General features: G+C 43.1%; 3 protein-coding genes across 7 annotated transcripts; 2 read left to right on the forward strand and 1 right to left on the reverse strand.

The window, feature by feature from the left end:
* Window positions 1-212: 212 nt before the first annotated feature.
* Window positions 213-6,953, reverse strand: LOC108037640 (serine/threonine-protein phosphatase 1 regulatory subunit 10). 3 transcript variants are annotated; one of them, XM_017114263.2, is made up of 6 exons: window positions 6,862-6,953; window positions 5,876-6,100; window positions 5,702-5,799; window positions 5,363-5,637; window positions 3,882-5,192; window positions 213-2,275 (listed from the first exon to the last, which is right to left on the reverse strand). In XM_017114263.2, exons 2-6 carry the CDS (start codon window positions 5,876-5,878, stop codon window positions 555-557), a joined length of 3,408 nt encoding a protein of 1,135 aa, XP_016969752.1. In that variant the 5' UTR covers window positions 5,879-6,100; window positions 6,862-6,953; the 3' UTR covers window positions 213-554. The 3 variants fall into 3 exon arrangements, with proteins under 3 accessions (XP_016969752.1, XP_016969753.1, XP_016969754.1); XM_017114264.2 differs by having other exon boundaries at window positions 6,163-6,953; XM_017114265.2 differs by having other exon boundaries at window positions 5,876-6,028; window positions 6,862-6,939.
* Window positions 6,954-7,190: 237 nt separating this feature from the next.
* LOC108037636 (KRR1 small subunit processome component homolog) lies at window positions 7,191-8,492 on the forward strand. Its single transcript, XM_017114259.2, has one exon. The coding sequence runs from the start codon at window positions 7,269-7,271 to the stop codon at window positions 8,301-8,303; it is 1,035 nt and encodes a 344-aa protein (XP_016969748.1). The 5' UTR covers window positions 7,191-7,268; the 3' UTR covers window positions 8,304-8,492.
* Window positions 8,493-8,995: 503 nt separating this feature from the next.
* LOC108037641 (epidermal growth factor receptor kinase substrate 8-like protein 2) lies at window positions 8,996-17,242 on the forward strand. Of its 3 annotated transcripts, none has more exons than XM_017114267.2 (6): window positions 8,996-9,295; window positions 13,890-14,289; window positions 14,352-14,495; window positions 14,944-16,530; window positions 16,599-16,778; window positions 16,839-17,242. In XM_017114267.2, the coding sequence occupies exons 2-6, from the start codon at window positions 13,939-13,941 to the stop codon at window positions 16,929-16,931; spliced, it is 2,355 nt and encodes a 784-aa protein (XP_016969756.2). In that variant the 5' UTR covers window positions 8,996-9,295; window positions 13,890-13,938; the 3' UTR covers window positions 16,932-17,242. The 3 variants fall into 3 exon arrangements, with proteins under 3 accessions (XP_016969756.2, XP_016969757.2, XP_016969755.2); XM_017114268.2 differs by having other exon boundaries at window positions 8,996-9,285; XM_017114266.2 differs by lacking the exon at window positions 8,996-9,295 and adding an exon at window positions 13,669-13,771.
* Window positions 17,243-17,447: the final 205 nt, after the last annotated feature.

Genomic DNA, 17,447 nt, shown 5'->3' on the forward strand with positions numbered 1-17,447 from the left:
ACAAATTTTATTATATTTTGAAAGCGTTCTTTAAACAATATTAATCATCTAATATTTTGTATATTTTATATTTCCCGAGTGTAATCAATTTTTGCATTGATGTTTCGATGGTTAGTTAATCGACTATTCATGCGAAACATGAGAAAATATTCTGCCAGGGTAATAATAAATTTGGTCCCCTAATTTGTCTTAAAAAAAATAAATGCAATCGGTTTTCATCATATGACTTGGTCTTTAATAGTATGAACTTATAAATACGTAACTGTATGAATGATAAATGTATACAAAATTCGACAGGAGTCTCCGGTTTAAGTACTCGGCAACAATATGTTGCCTCATGGCTAAGAGGACTAAACGGAAATCTTAGACTAAATAACTTAGGGATAAGCTGCCTCTACACAAAAATATATCAGATACATATATACACTTAGATTAACTAAGAGCGGCTAACCTGGCTACAGTCTTCATGTGGGGATTTGATTCCAGAATCAGTACCTCCCTTGGGCGTCTGAGATCTATACAGCTGAATCTTCCGCAGAAGATTCGGGTAAGTTCTACATGCGATTCTTCTGTGGATGCACGTACTTGCAGTTCTTGCCCATGTTGCAGTGACCTCGCATAAATTGCTTGCAGATGCCCGTGTTGCCACCGCCGCCTCCTCCACCTCCTCGCTTGGAGCCAGATCCCGCTGACCGCCAGTTGCCGCCGGAGTTATCCTGGAAGTTGTTGCCACCGCTGCGCCAGTTACCGCCACCATTGTTTTTGTTCCGATTGTGGTTCCTGGGACCTCCGTTTTGCATGGGTCCAGGTCCCATTCCATTGGGGGGTCCGTTCATCATGGGTCCATTGGGTGGACCGTTCATCATAGGACCATTGGGTCCCATTACGGGACCATTGGGTCCCATCACGGGCCCGTTGGGTCCCATTCCTGGAGGTCCTGGTCCTGGGCCATTCATCATCATGGGCGGGTACTGATTAAATCCAGGTGGTGGTGGACCTCCGAATGGCGGCACTGGGTTGCCAAACTGATTGCCCATGAAGTTCTGTGGCGGCATGTTGTTCATATTGTTCATGTTATTCATGTTGTTCATGTCCATGCCTGGACCACCGGGACCATTCATCATGGGCGGTGCACCGGGTGGGACACCTCCGGGACCCATTTGGTTCTGCCAGATCTGCGGCGGTCCGTTGGGCATTAGATTGGGTGCAGGCGGCATACCCGCGGGAGCCGGCATACGACCCATGAAAGGATCGAAGGGATTTGTCATCATATTTGGTCCAGGTACTAAACCCGGCATCATGTTGTCATTGAAACCCATATCCGATCCGCCAGTATTCGCTCCGACTCCTGAACTGGGTGCATAGCCCTTGGGCTCCGGCCATGCTAAGGTACTATAGTCATTGACAGCATCTGGATTTCCAGTCAGATCATCCATGGGTATCACGGGAATGTCATGAGCAAAATGCGGTTCCAGTTCCGCCTCCGCAGCACTGTCGGGAATCATATCCGGTGAGAAGTAAAGGGCTCTCAGGGTGGTGGCTTCCCTGTCCATTTGCACTTGGCGTTGCTTGGAGAGATTTCCGTTCGGGTGATCGGGCACATTATCCACTTCGACCAGAGGACGCCACTCCATCTGCGGCTCCATCGTGTCATCGAATCCTCGTCGCGCAATGGTCAGGGCGTCCCGCTCGCTGAATCGCTCCATGTTCTTCATCTCCAGGAAGGTCTGCTTCATCACATTCACGCGCTCGGATCGATCCACCTCGAAATATCGGATCTGGGTGAGTTTATCCTCCGGCTGCCAGGTGAGCTTCTTTTTCGGGCCCTTGCGGCGGTGCAGCATCAGAACTCCAGGTGGTCCATCAGGTCCACAGCCAGGTCCGGGTTTTTTCGGCTCCTCCGGTAGATCTTCCGCGTTATCCGAGGTGTTGCCCGCTTCGGTGGCTTCTCCTCCAGCCGCTTCCTTCTCCTTCTGCACCTTCTGCTCGATGTCCTCCTTGACTCTCTTCAATGGTATATCATCGTCATCGCCATCTGTGTCCTTGCTGGGTGACCCAGAGCGCGCCTCGTCGTTCTCCTTGCTGCTGTCGTCCGATTTCTCTTCACTCTTCGAATCGTCTAGGGTGTCCTGGTAGAATTTGAGAGGCGCCACAGGCGCATCCTTGTCCGTGGGCGATGTTGCAGTCGACGCTCGCTTGCGCTTCACAACCTTTTTGGGCTCAATTGACGCGGCCAATGCGTCCGAGAATAGATTGGTCTCCACCAGGGTTTGAACTGAAAAAAACAAGGGAATAGTTAGTAATTGAACAACTAATTTGTTTGTTCAAATAATTGGTTTAGTGTGGTTTTCCTCGGAGTCGCCCAATTCGGTGGTCTTTGCTTTTGCTGGAAATCAAGGAAAGTAAACAACATAAAAATAATGGTCGGCCCACCCACTTAAAATCCCACAATGGCATGGTTAATAATTGAAGTAATTAGGGCATTTATTAGAAGAAAACCTAAACAGTCTAATCGAACCTAAAACCATGGAAAATAAATAACAAGCTTTTTTTATTGAGGTGTACATTGTCTTAAAGTTCCTTCTGTCAAAATTATTATTAACTGAGTTTTTCTTAAGTCGCAGAAAACCTCGTGGGAAGTAGTGCTCATTGTACTTGAGCTAAAGTTGATCGTTTAAATAATTTACAATCTTGTAGTAAAATGGGAATAAATACGTATTGTTTATTTCTGTACTGCTGTTTTGAATTGTAATTAAAAAGCTCTAACATTTAAATTTATTTAAAAAATCTAAATATTTTATGTTAATTCTTATTTGTCTTTTTGCAAGGTGATCTATATATTATTGTATTTTAGTCGAAACGAAAAATTTGTTATACCAAGTGTCAAGTGGAATCTATTACGAACAGTGTTTAAATTAAATGTTAAATGTAAATAGCTCTTGGTCTTGATCACCTTTGTGAGGCTATAACATATTTATTTAAAGAGTACATTAATTAAAATAGGTTACTATAAACATTATAATGGACCAATCATAATAAAACACAGCGATCAGAGGACGCCCATTAAACAGCTCTGCCAAATGTGACGCATCCTCTCATGATGCACTAACCATTTGGAAAGGGTGAAAGGGGGATTTCCCTTATCTAAACAAACAAGTATGGCGACCCTCGGTGACGCACAACAGCATAGTCGAGGCCAAAGCGAAGCAGCTGGGATTCATGGTGATCCACCTACCAACCGTCTAGAACCGCCAGCTCAAGTCAATATTATCGTTTTAGTTTCTTTTGCGCTCAATGCATTTTTTTTATTCAATAGAAAAATCGTATTTTTCTAGAGGAAATCGTATTTTTATTTGTATGTTTTAAGGTGGGCTTCTAGCCAAGTGAATCTACATACCTTATAGCTAAGCTAAGCAAAATACGTTCAAGATTTGAGGTTGGATACTTAACACCAAGCGGCAGTAGCGTCTGTGCCTCAGATTTCTTTTGGGTTTCGGTTTCGGTCTCAGCGCATGCGCAGTGCCCGGATGTCGTGGCCTCGAACATCATCCGTCATCTTCCGGGAGCAGCGTCTCTGACTCACACACTGGTAATTTACAATTCAAACTCGATCCAGAGATTACCTCTCGAATCGCAATCAATTTATACATAAAAATGCAAAGTAGCCTCTAAAAAGCCCCACTTGTGCACTAGAATTTAAGACCCATCCCAAGCAAAATTAAACACCTTGAGGAGAGAAGAGAGATGAACAAATAATACGGCGGAGTACGACTTTCGACTCCGATCGAACACAAAAGCAAAAACCACCAAAGACTCCGGGGCTGTGAAATGAAATAGAAAAGAAAGGGCATTAGTAGGATCACTCGAAATCAGATGCTTACTCTTTTTGGGCGCAATCAGTTTGGCGGCTCCGGGCCGCTCCACATGTCCCGCGATGCTGTTCATGTCGATCTTGGCCTTCTTCTCGGTGGGCGCATCCTTTGGCGGCGGCGATTGGCGCTTAAGCGGAGGTGGTACAGCCAAGAGAGGAACTGGGGTGGGAGTCGTCGACGACGTGGGTTTTTTCAGACCCTTGCGCGACGGGGGAGGTGGCGCCTCTTCGGTCAGGCCGTGCGATCTAAATTTGGACTGGTATGTCTTTACGGTAGCCGTTTTCTCCGTGTCCCGGCGTATCTCTATCGAAATGGAGGCCTTTCTGGACATGATTGGTATGGATCTGGGCTTCTGTGCCTCGCTCTCCTTGGCCAAAGCAGTGGGAGATGCACCTGCAGCTGCAGAAGGAGCTGGTGCCACTGCTGGCGGAGGCATTAACTTGTTATCTTTGTCCTTCTCCTGCTTCGACGATGACGAAGAGAACGACGACTTGTCCTTGCGATCTTTAGACGAACTAGAACCCGAGCTCGACGACGACGACGATGAGGAGGAGGACTTTGAGGACTTGTGTTTATTTGAGGAAGAGGATGAGGACGAACCGCTGCGCTCTCTGTCCTTGCTTGAACTGGACGAACCGGAACTTGAGCGAGCCTTGTCCTTATCGCGATGCTTATCGCTAGAACTGCGATAGGAGGAGGAAGATGAGGAGGAGCTCTTAGAGGAACTACTCTTCGAAGAGGAAGAGGAAGAGGAGGACGACGACGACTTATGGCTAGATGAGGAGGACCTGTGACTCGAGGAACTCTCCTTCTTCCTATCCTTCTCGCGCTCCTTCTCGGACCGTTTACTCTTGTCGCTTTTGGCGCTCTTATGCTTCTTATTATCAACGTCCTCCCCGGACTTAACCTCTGCCGCTGAACAACTATCATCTAAACTGGACTTTTTCCCCAGACTGGTGTCAGCTGCTGTTTGGGGCACAGATCCCTCTTCCTGCTGCACCTCATCATTGTCATTCAGGGAAGCTGCTGCTAGGGGGTCAGCTTCATCGCCATCTGGCTTATCAAGGAGCGGCTTCCACTTGATGGTTATGCTGTTGGAATTGCTGCTGTGGGCCGCCGATGTGATGGTGTAAGTAACGGGGGCGCCGGCACTGTCCGTGCTGTCTGAAGATGAGGCAGAGTCCGGGACTGGAGCAGCCGGGACAGCCGGCGCAGGAGGAGCTGCTGCGATTTGTGAAGAGGGCTGGATCACCACGTTTGTGTTCTCCGTCACAATCTTTAGCCATTGCTCCACCAAACGCTTGGCCAGAATTCGTACACCTGAAAAACGGGGTCGAAGAAAGGCAATTAGTAATCCCCAGGCAGAAAATTGGTAGAAGGGAGCAACAAATAGCGCGAAAACAGCGTTCTGAACAGTAATGAACAAAACTGAACAGGATAAAAAGAGACTGAACATGATTGAACAGGACCAAAAAGGACTCGAAACTCACCTTCATTGCCGCCATCCTTGCACAGACCCTTGACCAAAATAGGTGCCGAGTTGATCTTCAGCCGGTTGACATCCACAGGGGAAAGCAGCAACAGTTCCAGGATTTCCTGAACTAGTGGCCAGTTCATCGCCCTGATGGCGTCATTTAACCATGTGTAGACCAATGACCAACCGCCTACGGCCATGAAGTCGCCCAACAATTCCGTCTTCGTTGACTTCAGTATTTGTACGTAAACACATTTCGAAACCAGTTTTTTGGAATATTTGGCCATCAGACTGCGGGGGAAAAACAGGATATTAATATTAACCACCAGGGGGCGCTGCGGTGAGGTGAACTTACCCCGAAATGCGTTTCACCTCCAAAGCACTTAAAATTCCACCATTGTTGTCCAAAAGCACCCGTAGGCACCTCAACAGTTGCAATGGCACTATTCGAGGCTATTAAATTATCAAAATTAACAAAACACTTGGATTAGATTAGATTATTCGTCGGTGCATTCATTTAAAAACTCACCATTTTCCTTTGTTTGTCGCGAGAGAAACGAGGTCTGGCAACGCTGTATGCCCTATTGCCGTCTCTCTCCAACAAGTGCAGGTATGACCATACGCGTACGTGTGTATTGTTACGTGCGTGCGTGTAGCGACGCTCGTTTGTTGGTGTGCGTGACTAATAGATACAAAATTTCCGCTGATTACGTAATTCCATCAAAATTGGCCTTCGAAAGCCTTCCAAATTTATCTAAAATAGCAGAAAACGCAAGTCTGAGAACCGATTTATAAGGAAAACTGCTGAAGCCCTACAGTTCACTTTCGAAACGAAGGGAAAACAAATTCCAGCTGCAGACGCCAGAAAATGAGACGTTTTTTGTTTTATTGTAATAGTAATACAATGTTCCTTTTGCAGACCCTAAAAACGTGCTCCTCGCGTTGCAAATTTTTTCTTTGCACTGAGCAACTGCGGACGTGTGCCCCGCGGTTATCGATAATCGATACGCCAGTGCAACCCTGCGTACTGTCCACTCTTCAAAAATTAAAACTTTTGCGTATTATTAAAAAAAACATGCGATTGTTTGAACCTTTATAGCACGAATGTCTTTCAGCTTTTCCTTTTGTATTGCCCAAAATTGACATTTGAGAAAATAGAAAGTGAGGGCTACTTAGTTTCGCTTTTTTCAAGCAAGTTGGCAGTGCACTGCCACGCACACAAAAAAGACGCCATTTTGGTTTTCACAATTTTTCACAATGCGTAATTAAATCCGCAACCAAATGAAATGCTAGAAAATTTGCGTTTTTATAGCAATTATAGTATTTACAATATCGGCCACTTTGTAATGTTTATCATTGTATAATGCAAATGATTGGCATTTATGCTAATTTTGATCACGTCAACGCCCCAAAATTGGTCAGACTTTCTGGCGACGTCGTCCGCAGACACTTTGGTCGAGTACAAATTTAATAAGCCTACCAGAAAATATGTGTACAATATTTTATAGGCCTTACAATTTTTTTATATTTTATTTGCGACGAGTTTTCTTTCTCCGAAAATTCCAGCGTGCTCTTGGCTTAGTTTTACAAAATCGTGTAACCGTCGAGTGACCGTTCAAAAATGACACAAAAAATGTCCGTTGCCTTGTTCCAAAAAATCCAAAAAAAAAGAAAAACTATTTAGTATTATTTCCAAATTTTAAAAGTTTTAAGAAAACCTTTTGAAAGCATTAATTTACCATTTATTTATAGCAATTTATATATAAATTTAATATAATTAATAAATAAATCATTTTAAAAATACTGATACTGGCAAATCTGATTAAGTCATACAACTTTATCTGTTGATCTGGCAGCACTGTCAAAACAAGCGTGCAAGAAACTAGACTTGTGTAGGAATATCTATTAAAAAATCCGGAAAAATGAGCGACAGCGAAGCGGAGGAGACCAAAATCAGCACGGAACCGGTGGATAATGCGTGGGCCATGAAGATTCCGACCTTTAAGCAGGAGGACAATCCGCATGGGATGGTGGAGGAGAGTTCCTTTGCCACGCTGTTTCCAAAATATCGGGAGCGCTATCTCAAAGAAGTGTGGCCCCTGGTGGAACAGTGCTTGGAGGAGCACCATCTAAAGGCGGAATTGGATCTAATGGAAGGCAGTATGGTGGTGAAGACCAGCAGGAAGACTTGGGACCCCTATATCATCATCAAGGCGCGGGACATGATCAAACTGATGGCCAGAAGTGTTCCGTTTGAACAGGCAAAGCGGGTTTTGCAGGATGACATCGGCTGCGATATCATAAAGATTGGCAATCTGGTCCATAAGAAGGAGAAATTTGTGAAGCGTCGCCAGCGTTTGATAGGACCCAATGGAGCCACTCTAAAATCCATCGAACTCCTCACCGATTGTTATGTTTTGGTTCAAGGAAACACTGTCTCTGCTTTGGGTCCTTACAAAGGCCTCCAGCAGGTTAGGGATATTGTCCTGGAGACCATGAACAATGTGCATCCTATATACAACATCAAGGCGTTGATGATCAAGCGGGAACTTATGAAGGACCCCCGTTTGGCCAACGAGGATTGGTCAAGGTTCCTGCCCAAATTCAAGAACAAGAACATCAGCAAACGCAAGCAGCCAAAGGTGAAGAAGCAAAAGAAGGAGTACACCCCATTCCCGCCCAGCCAGCCAGAAAGCAAGATAGACAAGCAGTTGGCCAGCGGAGAGTACTTCCTCAACCAGGAGCAAAAGCAGGCCAAACGAAACCAGGAGCGCAGCGAGAAGCAAAAGGAGGCGTCCAAGCGGCAGGACGAGCGCCGAAACAAGGACTTTGTGCCGCCCACGGAGGAGCCTGCATCCTCCAGTCGGAAGAAGGTCGAAGAATCTTCCTCCAGCAAGGTGGACGTAAAAGCCCTCAAGGCCAAGCTGATCAAGGCCAACAAAAAGGCGAGGAGCTGATCTGGGTGCACTTTTATTTGATAGTTTTTTAATTAGTCATAGGTTTACTTAATAAAAACGATTGTGAGCTGAGGAATAGCAATTGAAAACAAGATGACTTTTATATAGCGTTTCACTATATACTTTTCGACTTTATCTTTTGCCATATTCAAAACACAAATTCAAATAAATAAATTCAAATTTACAGAACATGCGTATTTATTTGAATTTCTAAAAAAAACCCAACAACATACGGATCGACATTTGGTTTTTCTTTTCAATATTTCTTTTTTTAAGCTGTACATATCCAAACTTTATGGTTATCGGTCATTTTGTTTCAATATTTTGTTAATTGGAATGAGTTTTTGTCAATTTTTTTTTCTATTTCATTTGTAATTTTAAATTAACTTTAAACATATAAGTCTAACCTGTGTTAATTTTCTTGGTGGGCTGGCAATATTTGCTGCTATAGTTTTTTTAATTTAAGTTAAGCTTCATAAATTGGCTAACGACTTAAGTACGAGTATTTCATAAAATGTCAATGGATATACATATGTATATATCTATTTTTCCTCTACTGTAAAGAGAGATCTCTCTCTCTTTATAAATTTACCTGTCGCTCATTTTCGCTCCCGCTCCCACGCTCTCTCAACAAGTGGCTTAGCCCCTTTGGCCAAATGAGAGAGCCTACGAATGAGCCAAGTTAGTACGATTTTTGGTACCGACTGACATGTATTAAAAGCGCTTAGGAAGCGGACGAACGCTCGCGTGCGTTTGACAAAAACAACAAATACGGTGACTGAAAAGCCCCAACAAAAAAAACTACGTTGCGGGGTTATTGTTATTTGTACGTTTATTTTCCACAAGAGACAAAAAAAAGAAAAAACGGTTTGTGAGAATCGAAAAGAACGGAGCGAAAGAAAGCCGACTTAAAAATAAAAATCGAAGAGGAGTGAGAAGGCATAACACCAAAGGCGGCGGCCAGAAAAGGACAGAACGAAAGGTGAAGACAGGTAAAAAAGAAGGAGGATGAAGAAGAGAGGATTAAGTGCTGGACTACAGTTACTTTTAATGTTTGAATTAAAATTAAAACAATGCTCCAGTGATCGCAGTTAAAAACTAAAGCCCAAAATAAAACGAAAACCAGTTAAAATCCCAGGTGAACGTAACAGAGATTCGGATTCGTGCTAATTAGAAAAAGAATGTGCCAAGTGAGAGATGATATCGAAATGTTAACGAGATATCGATACCTGTAGTGTGAGTGAGTATGTGTGAAGGGAATGTACATATTCGAATTTATCACACATATCACCGGAAAATGCGGTCAATTAGAATAATGTAAATAGCAAAATTGAGCCTGTATGTGTGAATTAGTGAATGAATTGAACAAAAGCATTGAAAATCAATACGAAACCTGCCGCCGCTCCCACTTTTTTACATACAGTGCTACCTCTAAGTAGTGAACATTCGATTATGTGAGATATTTTGAACCGCTTAAACATGTGTCTTATAAAAATCATACAAATGATTTTTAATTATTTATAATTTTCGGGTTTGGTAAACTTGCAAATTATTTTAAAACTTTTGCAATCGGTCAATAAGGGTCCAAAAAAAGGATACTTTAGAAAAATACATAATTCTGAATAGATGTGTTGTATCTTTAAAACCTAAAAGCTAGTACACAACTTTTTCAATAGTGTACTTAAGATAATATTTTTTACAACAAGTGTTCAGTTAGAACAATATTGATGAATGATTATAATTGAATTTATCACTCGAACACTGGGAGAAAATTTGATATTATGTATGTATAACTTTATTATTTAAAGTGACCACTGTATATCCACGCACGCACATTACTGTCAAACCTCACCTGTGTGAGTGCGGCTTGGAGGTAGCTGTGTGTGTGCGCGTGAGAGAGACTCGTGAAATATCAACAGCGCAAAGTGAGAGAGGAAAACAGGTGGAAAAGAAAGCTTAAAAAATGCGGTCGGTCAAAAACTTAAGTTGCAGCTCCAAGCGAGAGGTGTGGTGGGTGGCGGGGGTATGAAAAGAGACACTGAGACAAATACCTTTTCAAGCCGCACACACAGATACTCAGACGTCAGTCTACCTGCCACGCATGCGCGAGAGGGGGACGGCAATAGTGCAGATCAGGGTGTCGATGTCTCGCCTTCCCCACCTTACGAGACCCCTCTAGCTGGTTTCCACCCAAGGAACAGCAAAAACTACTATTGTTATTTGTTGTTTTGCCAGTTGCTTCGTAAACCAAAAAGTATGCGAGATAATAAAAAGTGAACCGCAGCCTTTTTATCTAAATCCGTGCTGTCTGAATTATTTGAGACATTAATTCCCATCTCATGTTTATCAGGCCCCAATTAATTATCTTCACCTGAATGAAGTGAGGAAGTATGTAGTACTTTCGATATTTATGCTGAGATACGTTCTCATTTAACGCTTACCTATTTAACATTTTAAAGTTAAATTTACCTTACCTACAATTAAAACCATTTTAGTATCTTTAATAATATATAATACGTTATTATTTTTATTTACTCTAGAAATATTATGGATTTGAGATTTAGGTTCATTGGTATTTTTAACATTTAATATTGAAACATTTAACAAAATTAAATTTTCAAAAGTTCGGAAAGGGGTAACATTGTAAAAATGGCGAAAAATTTTAGGGGATTAATCCACAATCATTTAGAAGTATGCCTTTTTGAAATCGGATGTCTGTACGAAAAGTTAGAAGTGCAGCTTTTAGGTCACTTTTCAGCAAGGCCAATTTTCGAGAATTTGGAAAGGGGTTACATTGTAAAAATGACCAAAAATCGACCCAAAATAACAAACCAAGATTAGTTTACAGATTTTTAGGGGATTAAACCACAATCATTTTAAGGTATGCCATTTTGAAATCGGATGTGTGTATCAAAAGTTATGGGCTTAGAAGTGCAGGTTTTTGGTTACTTTTCTGCAAGTCCATTTTTAGAAAATTTGGAAAGGGGTTACATAGTAAAAGTGACCAAAAATCGACCCAAAATTTCAAAATAAGATGAGTATACAGATTTTTTGGGGACTTCATCACAATCATTTTAAAGTATGCCATTTTCAAATCGGATGTCTGCAACAAAAGTTATGGTCACTTTTCTGCAAGGCCATTTTTAGAAAATTTGGAAAGGGGTTACATTGTAAAAATGACGAAAAATCGACCCAAAATTACTTACCAAGATGAGTATACAGATTTTTAGAGGATTAAACCATACTCATTTTAAAGTATGCCATTTCGAAATCGGATGTCAGCAAGAAAAGTTATGGGCTTAGAAGTTCAGGTTTTAAGTCACATTTCTGCAAAGGGGTATATTCTCTAAAGATGTAGTATTTGTATTATTCTTGATAACAGGAAGTTATGAAAACTGTTTACTAAATCCAAGCACCAAAACTTTATTTAAGCGAAAGCCTGTATTGTGCGATAATGTTTATCGCGTTCATTACTGCCTCCTAAGCTGGTGTAAAATAAAAAGCGAAAACACAAATCTGACAAATTCCACAAGTATGATGCAATTTTGGGTTGAACAAAAAATAAAACACCAAGATAATATAACACAGCTTCGCAACATAACAAAAGCAAAACATTTCCAGGGGTGTAGTGGGTCAATGTTTTCTTTTTTATTTGCATTTCATGTTGTTTGTTTAATGCGATTTCCTTTTGGGCAATACCGTTTGCAAGATAATGCACCCTAGCTGACCCCCTCTACAGTTTTCTCTTTCACCTGTTGCAAGTACACTTTCCCCTCCACTTGACCCTGCGCCCATGGTGGGTAACTACACAGAAAGAAAAATGTATCAATTTGTTGTTTCTAATATTCATTTTTAAGAATATCAAAGCTATGGATATATTCAAATTAATAAGATACATAACAGCTTAGTATTTTTCATTTTATTTTCAAAAATTTCTACTATGTATACCCTTTTTGCATTTTATTATTTTAACTGGTTTTGGTCGAATAGACCTGTGCATTTCTTAAGTGTAGATTGGAATTTCTCTGCCACCGTCGACTGCGCAGCTGACGTCAAGTCGGCGCCTGAGCCCAGACTAAAACAGCGGAAAAGTTGTTGCTGTCACTTGAGTCGAGGGAGCGGCTAGCTATAGTGTCTGCTTGTTAGTGAGATAGAAAGAGCCAGGGAGAGTGTGTTTGCAAATCTCAGTTTCAGATGTGTGTGTTTTTGCAGGTGTGTTCATTTTCTGCACAGAAAAATATTAAGATCCGTTAAAGCCCGCTTTTGAAAAAATACATTTTGTAATAAGAAAAACATTTTAAGCCTGGTGTAAAGAGGATTAAATATCAATTTAATCCTGTCGATCCGATCACCTAAAATTTTAAAACTTAATATTGTTTAAACCTGTGTTATTTATATGTCGTAATAATATTTTTTATTTATTTTGTATATAAAATAATGTCACATAATATTTTTTATTTATTTTGTATATAAAATAACGTCACAAATATAATTGTATACATTTTTTTATCTTTTCTTTGCCAATATGAAAGCTTTAAAGTGCTTAGATTATTTGAAATGATAAACAGACCTTATTTGAACTAATTCAATAACAATTGTTTAGTTCTGTTGGTTTTTGTTTGCTGTCTAAATGTTAAATGTCACCTTAACTTTGATTCTTCGAAGGCGTTGAGAACTATCTTAATATTTTTTGCAGTGTAAACAAAGTAGAGACAATCAGTTAAGAGGAGAGCCAGGGGAAGTCGCGCGATTTTTGAATTCCAATGCTGATTCGAGCCAACAACGAAATGCTAAAGTTTGAGAATAATTGCGGCCATGTGCGGACCATTTTGGAGTGTATGTGTAAACGTTAGTGGCTGTGTGGAATGCGGTCTGAGTCAGAGTCGATTGGCTGCGCAATATCTAAGGGGTTTAGAGTATTAAGGGGACTTAAAGTGGCTTAAGGAGGGATCTTGAAATGCAGAGGGGTAACTAAATCTCAGCTGCTCGGGAAAAATTCAAAAAAATTATATTTTTCACATTTTGGAAGATCAATTTGTATATCCAAAACTCATGAGTTTGCTGTACTAAAGCTTTGTCATCGGAAACTTTAAGATCTTGGGAAACCATATTGGGAACGATGACCCTTGAAAGTCATGTGTCAATGTGAAACTCATATTTGGCAGACTCCCATGTGCATACAGAAAATTTGCAATCTTATGAAAACCTAACCCGGGCTGCTTTGAATTCTTTAATATAGATATAATTCAAGTTAAACATGTTTTTTTAAATCAGCTTAAAATAATGACTTACCAGTTGTTTTTCAATAACTCAAAGCATTTTATATCAAATTTAAATACTAATATTAATATTTATGTTTGGTGCTGATAAATCGTTTCCGATGAAGTAGAAAAATTAATTTAAATAGAAGCTACGTTATTTGACAAAGAAAGAAACATTTACGTGATGTTCAACCGACTTTCTAAACGGTAATAACTTCTAATTTTAGAATTAATAGTTTCTTTACTTAACCGTTCAAATTTATTTTTAAAATTTTGACTGTTGCTGACATTTAATAACCTTAAGCATAATTTTGTTCATTTGCAGACTGAGTTTCAGGCGTGGAACCAAGCCTGTAACGGGATTGGAAGGCACTATGGTGAACCATCATTCAAATGGAGGAGGCAGTGCCGGAAATAGCAGTGGAAGCTTGAGAGGAGGCGGTGCCCATGGAGGAGGTGGCGGAGGAGGTGGAGACTACTCGGGAGATGATCGCAGTGGCGGTGGCGAAGAGCGGGAGCGGCTGGAAAGCGATCTTCATGATAAACCCACCTACCTGCTGGAGCACCTGGCCACCTTCACGGTGAACAAAGAGTCGGGCATTGTGTATCCGGCGGACGGAATGCGTCGTCTCCTTCAGCTGGAGAAGACCACTGGCATTTGGTCTCAGAAGATGCAGCTCTGCCTGGACTATCAGTGGGTGCTTATCATGGACTACGAAACGGGGGTAAGTCGGATATCTTTTACTGTCTGTGTGAATCCTTAATAAATCTCAACCTTCCATTTCAGAACATCATCGAAAGATTTCCAGCTTCCTTGGTCCAGGAACCCACCGCCTTCACCTCCAACGATGCCATGGAGCTGTACAACAATATTCTGGTCTTTATCGTGTCCGGAGGCGGTGGCTCCCGATCCGAGATGCACATTTTCCAGGTAAGCATGGTAATCGGGTTTTAAGATTGTATGATGGTTTTTAAGAAACAACCTTTAAAAATATTCAAAAGCTTGTTTTGAAGTTCCAAAAGTTCATTATATTTTATTTGACTGCGTCATCACGTAAATTACTGTAGCTTATTTACTGAACATTTAATCTTAATTAAACATTGATGTTGTTTTAATTCCGCTCGGAAAACTTGACATAAGATTGTCACTGGTTGGTAGCGACATATTTAATACAGTCAAATTTAAATAAAGGTGACTGGCATTTAATCTCCCCGAAGATGATTAATGGAGTAAAAATTTGTCCAGGCATTATGTACTATAAGTTTTACACACCGAAGTTATTACAAAAGTTTTGATATCATCCTGTTCAATTATAGCTTTTAAAATCCTATATGATTTGACAAGTATAACCCTTCTGATCCTTTCATTTTTCTTGCAGTCACAAAGCGTGTCCGCCGTTCACCTGGTGGAGGACCTGAAGCAGCTGAGAAGTGGCAAGATGATCACGCAGCAGCGCGGCGCCACTCCCACGCAATCGGGAGGCGGCGGAGGCGGGGCGTCCAGCATGGCCATGATGATGAGCAAGACCTCCTCGTCCTCCTCGCACAGTCGAGTGGAGATGCACCAGCACAGGGAACAGCGGACGGAGCGCGAGAGGGAACGGGAAAGGGAGCGGGATCGAGATCGCGAGCGAGAGAGCCACCATCACATGCACCAAAGGAGCAGCGTCGAGCAGTACGGAATGAGGGCCGGCGTGGGAGTTTCTGGCGAGGATGTGGCCCACATCAGTGGCGAGACGGACTCGGAACATGGCGGGATCGGAGGTGGAGGAGCCGCGGAACGCGATGAGACCAGCTCCACATCCAGCGAGAAGTACGAGCGGGACGTGGCCGTACTGAATCACTGCTTCGACGACATTGAGAAGTTCATAGCGCGACTTCAACATGCGGCTGCCGCTTCCCGGGAACTTGAACGGCGTCGTCGTAACCGCAAGTCCAAGAAAAGGGATCCGGGAGAGGGATTGCTTACGTTGAGAACCAGACCGCCCCACGAGAAGGAGTTTGTGGACATATTCGCCAAATTTAAACTGTCTTTTAACCTTCTGGCCAAGCTGAAGGCGCACATCCACGATCCCAATGCTCCCGAGCTGGTGCACTTCCTGTTCACGCCGCTGGCTCTGATTGTGGAGGCCTCCAGCGACACGTACTACGAGTCACAGCTGCCGGCGCGCGTGGTGAATCCCCTGCTCACAAGAGAGGCCATCAACCTGCTCATAAACTGTGTGACCAGCAAGGAGACGGAGCTGTGGCGCTCCTTGGGCGATGCCTGGGTTATCCCGCGGGATCAGTGGAAGGATGATGTGGGATCCTACCACCCAGTCTTCCTCGACGGCTGGTCACCGGATTACCTGATCAACGATGAGCTGGAACCGCCACCAAATTCCCCGCCCGCTCACGTAAGCAAGCGCAGGCTCGAGGTCCAAACGGGATCGGCACTAAATGGTCGTGGAGGAGTCGGGTACGATGAATACGACTCGGGGAATGGTATGAACATGGCCATGGGCATCGAAAAGTATACCATCCATCACGGCAATGACGGATTGAGGGAGCGGGAAAGGGAACGCGATAGAGATCGGGCGGGAGCCATCAGCGCCTCCGACTTCAACACCCGCAGCGAGCTCTCCTTCGACTCGATTGAGGGCAGGGGCGGAGCAGCGGGGCATGGTCATGGTCATGGACCAGGCGGACCCGGACCCACCCTCAGCGCCATCACAGCTGGACTGCAGAATCTGCACACGAGGGAATCTCGTTCCGGGGGCAACGGATACGGTGGAGCTGGTCCAGGACCCTCATCTGAGTTGAGTGGCGGAGGAAGGGGTGGTGCACCGAACGTTAGCGACGATCAGATGCTGGAGTCCTGGCTGGAGGATCTTCAGGGCGCGGGTGCCAAGATTGTGCTGGTCACCTACCCACGCACCGCCAACAACGACAAGGAGCTCAGCGTGATGCGGGGCGAATATTTGGAGGTCGGTTTTGCTATCACATTGATCTATTTAATTAAGTTCTAACCCTGATGCTTTCCTCTAAATCTTAGATACTTGACGACACCCGAAAGTGGTGGAAGGCGCGCAACATGCGGGGACAGGTGGCCCACGTGCCCCACACGATCGTCACGCCCTTTAATTTCGGCGATGGAGATGGAGCCCAGTTCTACGGGCAACAACAGCAGCCGCAGGCGGGTCCTCCGGGCTCGGGAAACAAATTGCGACCAGGGGTGTGTACTTCCTCCAATTATATTTATTGATCGACGTACTAATTGTTTTCTTACCACCAGGATAACCCCGGCATGGAGCAGCGATCGCCGGACCCCACCGACATGATGCGTAGCAAGCATCTGGGCAAGAAGGGCGAGTTCCGCTACTTCTAGGATCGGTATACGATTACCACATACATATACACATATAATCCGTAGTGAGAATATAGCATTAGAGAGAGACAGACATCAGCGGTCCCGTCTAGGAAGCTAGTCTTGATCCCCAACCGATTGGATTAGCTCCGATACTTTGCACTGGCTCGCCGGAGTGTGCAAACTATAATTAACCTTAAGACTAACCTAAGTGGAGCTTTAAGTGGGAGCTGTTGACCAGCAGGTTGCTCCTGCTGATGCGGATGCTGATCGAGATGAAGAAAAGGGAGGCGACGGCAATAATTTGTTTTAATAAAATTATATCCAAAGGATCCCTCAGAATGTTGCAATCAATGATAAGAGAGAACAGGGGTAAAACAATAAAAGGATTTCTAATCGGTTCATAAACATTGGTAAGGAATTCGAGTGCTGACCATAATTTCTAACCGATAAATGTAGAAAATAAACGGCTTAAGGGAATGGATTCCTTTTGGCATAACGAAACCGCAACCGAAGCATCCTAACATTATCTGATTA

This window comes from Drosophila rhopaloa, unplaced genomic scaffold (genome assembly GCF_018152115.1).
Source record: "Drosophila rhopaloa isolate 14029-0021.01 unplaced genomic scaffold, ASM1815211v1 contig_2, whole genome shotgun sequence".
NCBI lineage: Eukaryota > Metazoa > Arthropoda > Insecta > Diptera > Drosophilidae > Drosophila > Drosophila rhopaloa.

Coding starts and splice junctions, on each gene's coding strand:
- LOC108037636 (XM_017114259.2), top strand. CDS start 7,269: ATGAGCGACAGCGAAGCGGAGGAGACCAAAATCAGCACGGAACCGGTG.
- LOC108037640 (XM_017114263.2), bottom strand. Junction 5,638..5,701: donor GAGGTGAAACGCATTTCGGG/GTAAGTTCACCT, acceptor TTTCCCCCGCAG/TCTGATGGCCAAATATTCCA. Junction 2,276..3,881: donor ACTGATTGCGCCCAAAAAGA/GTAAGCATCTGA, acceptor TGTTTTTTTCAG/TTCAAACCCTGGTGGAGACC.
- LOC108037641 (XM_017114266.2), top strand. CDS start 13,749: ATGTTCAACCGACTTTCTAAACG. Junction 14,290..14,351: donor TCATGGACTACGAAACGGGG/GTAAGTCGGATA, acceptor CTTCCATTTCAG/AACATCATCGAAAGATTTCC. Junction 16,779..16,838: donor GAAACAAATTGCGACCAGGG/GTGTGTACTTCC, acceptor TCTTACCACCAG/GATAACCCCGGCATGGAGCA.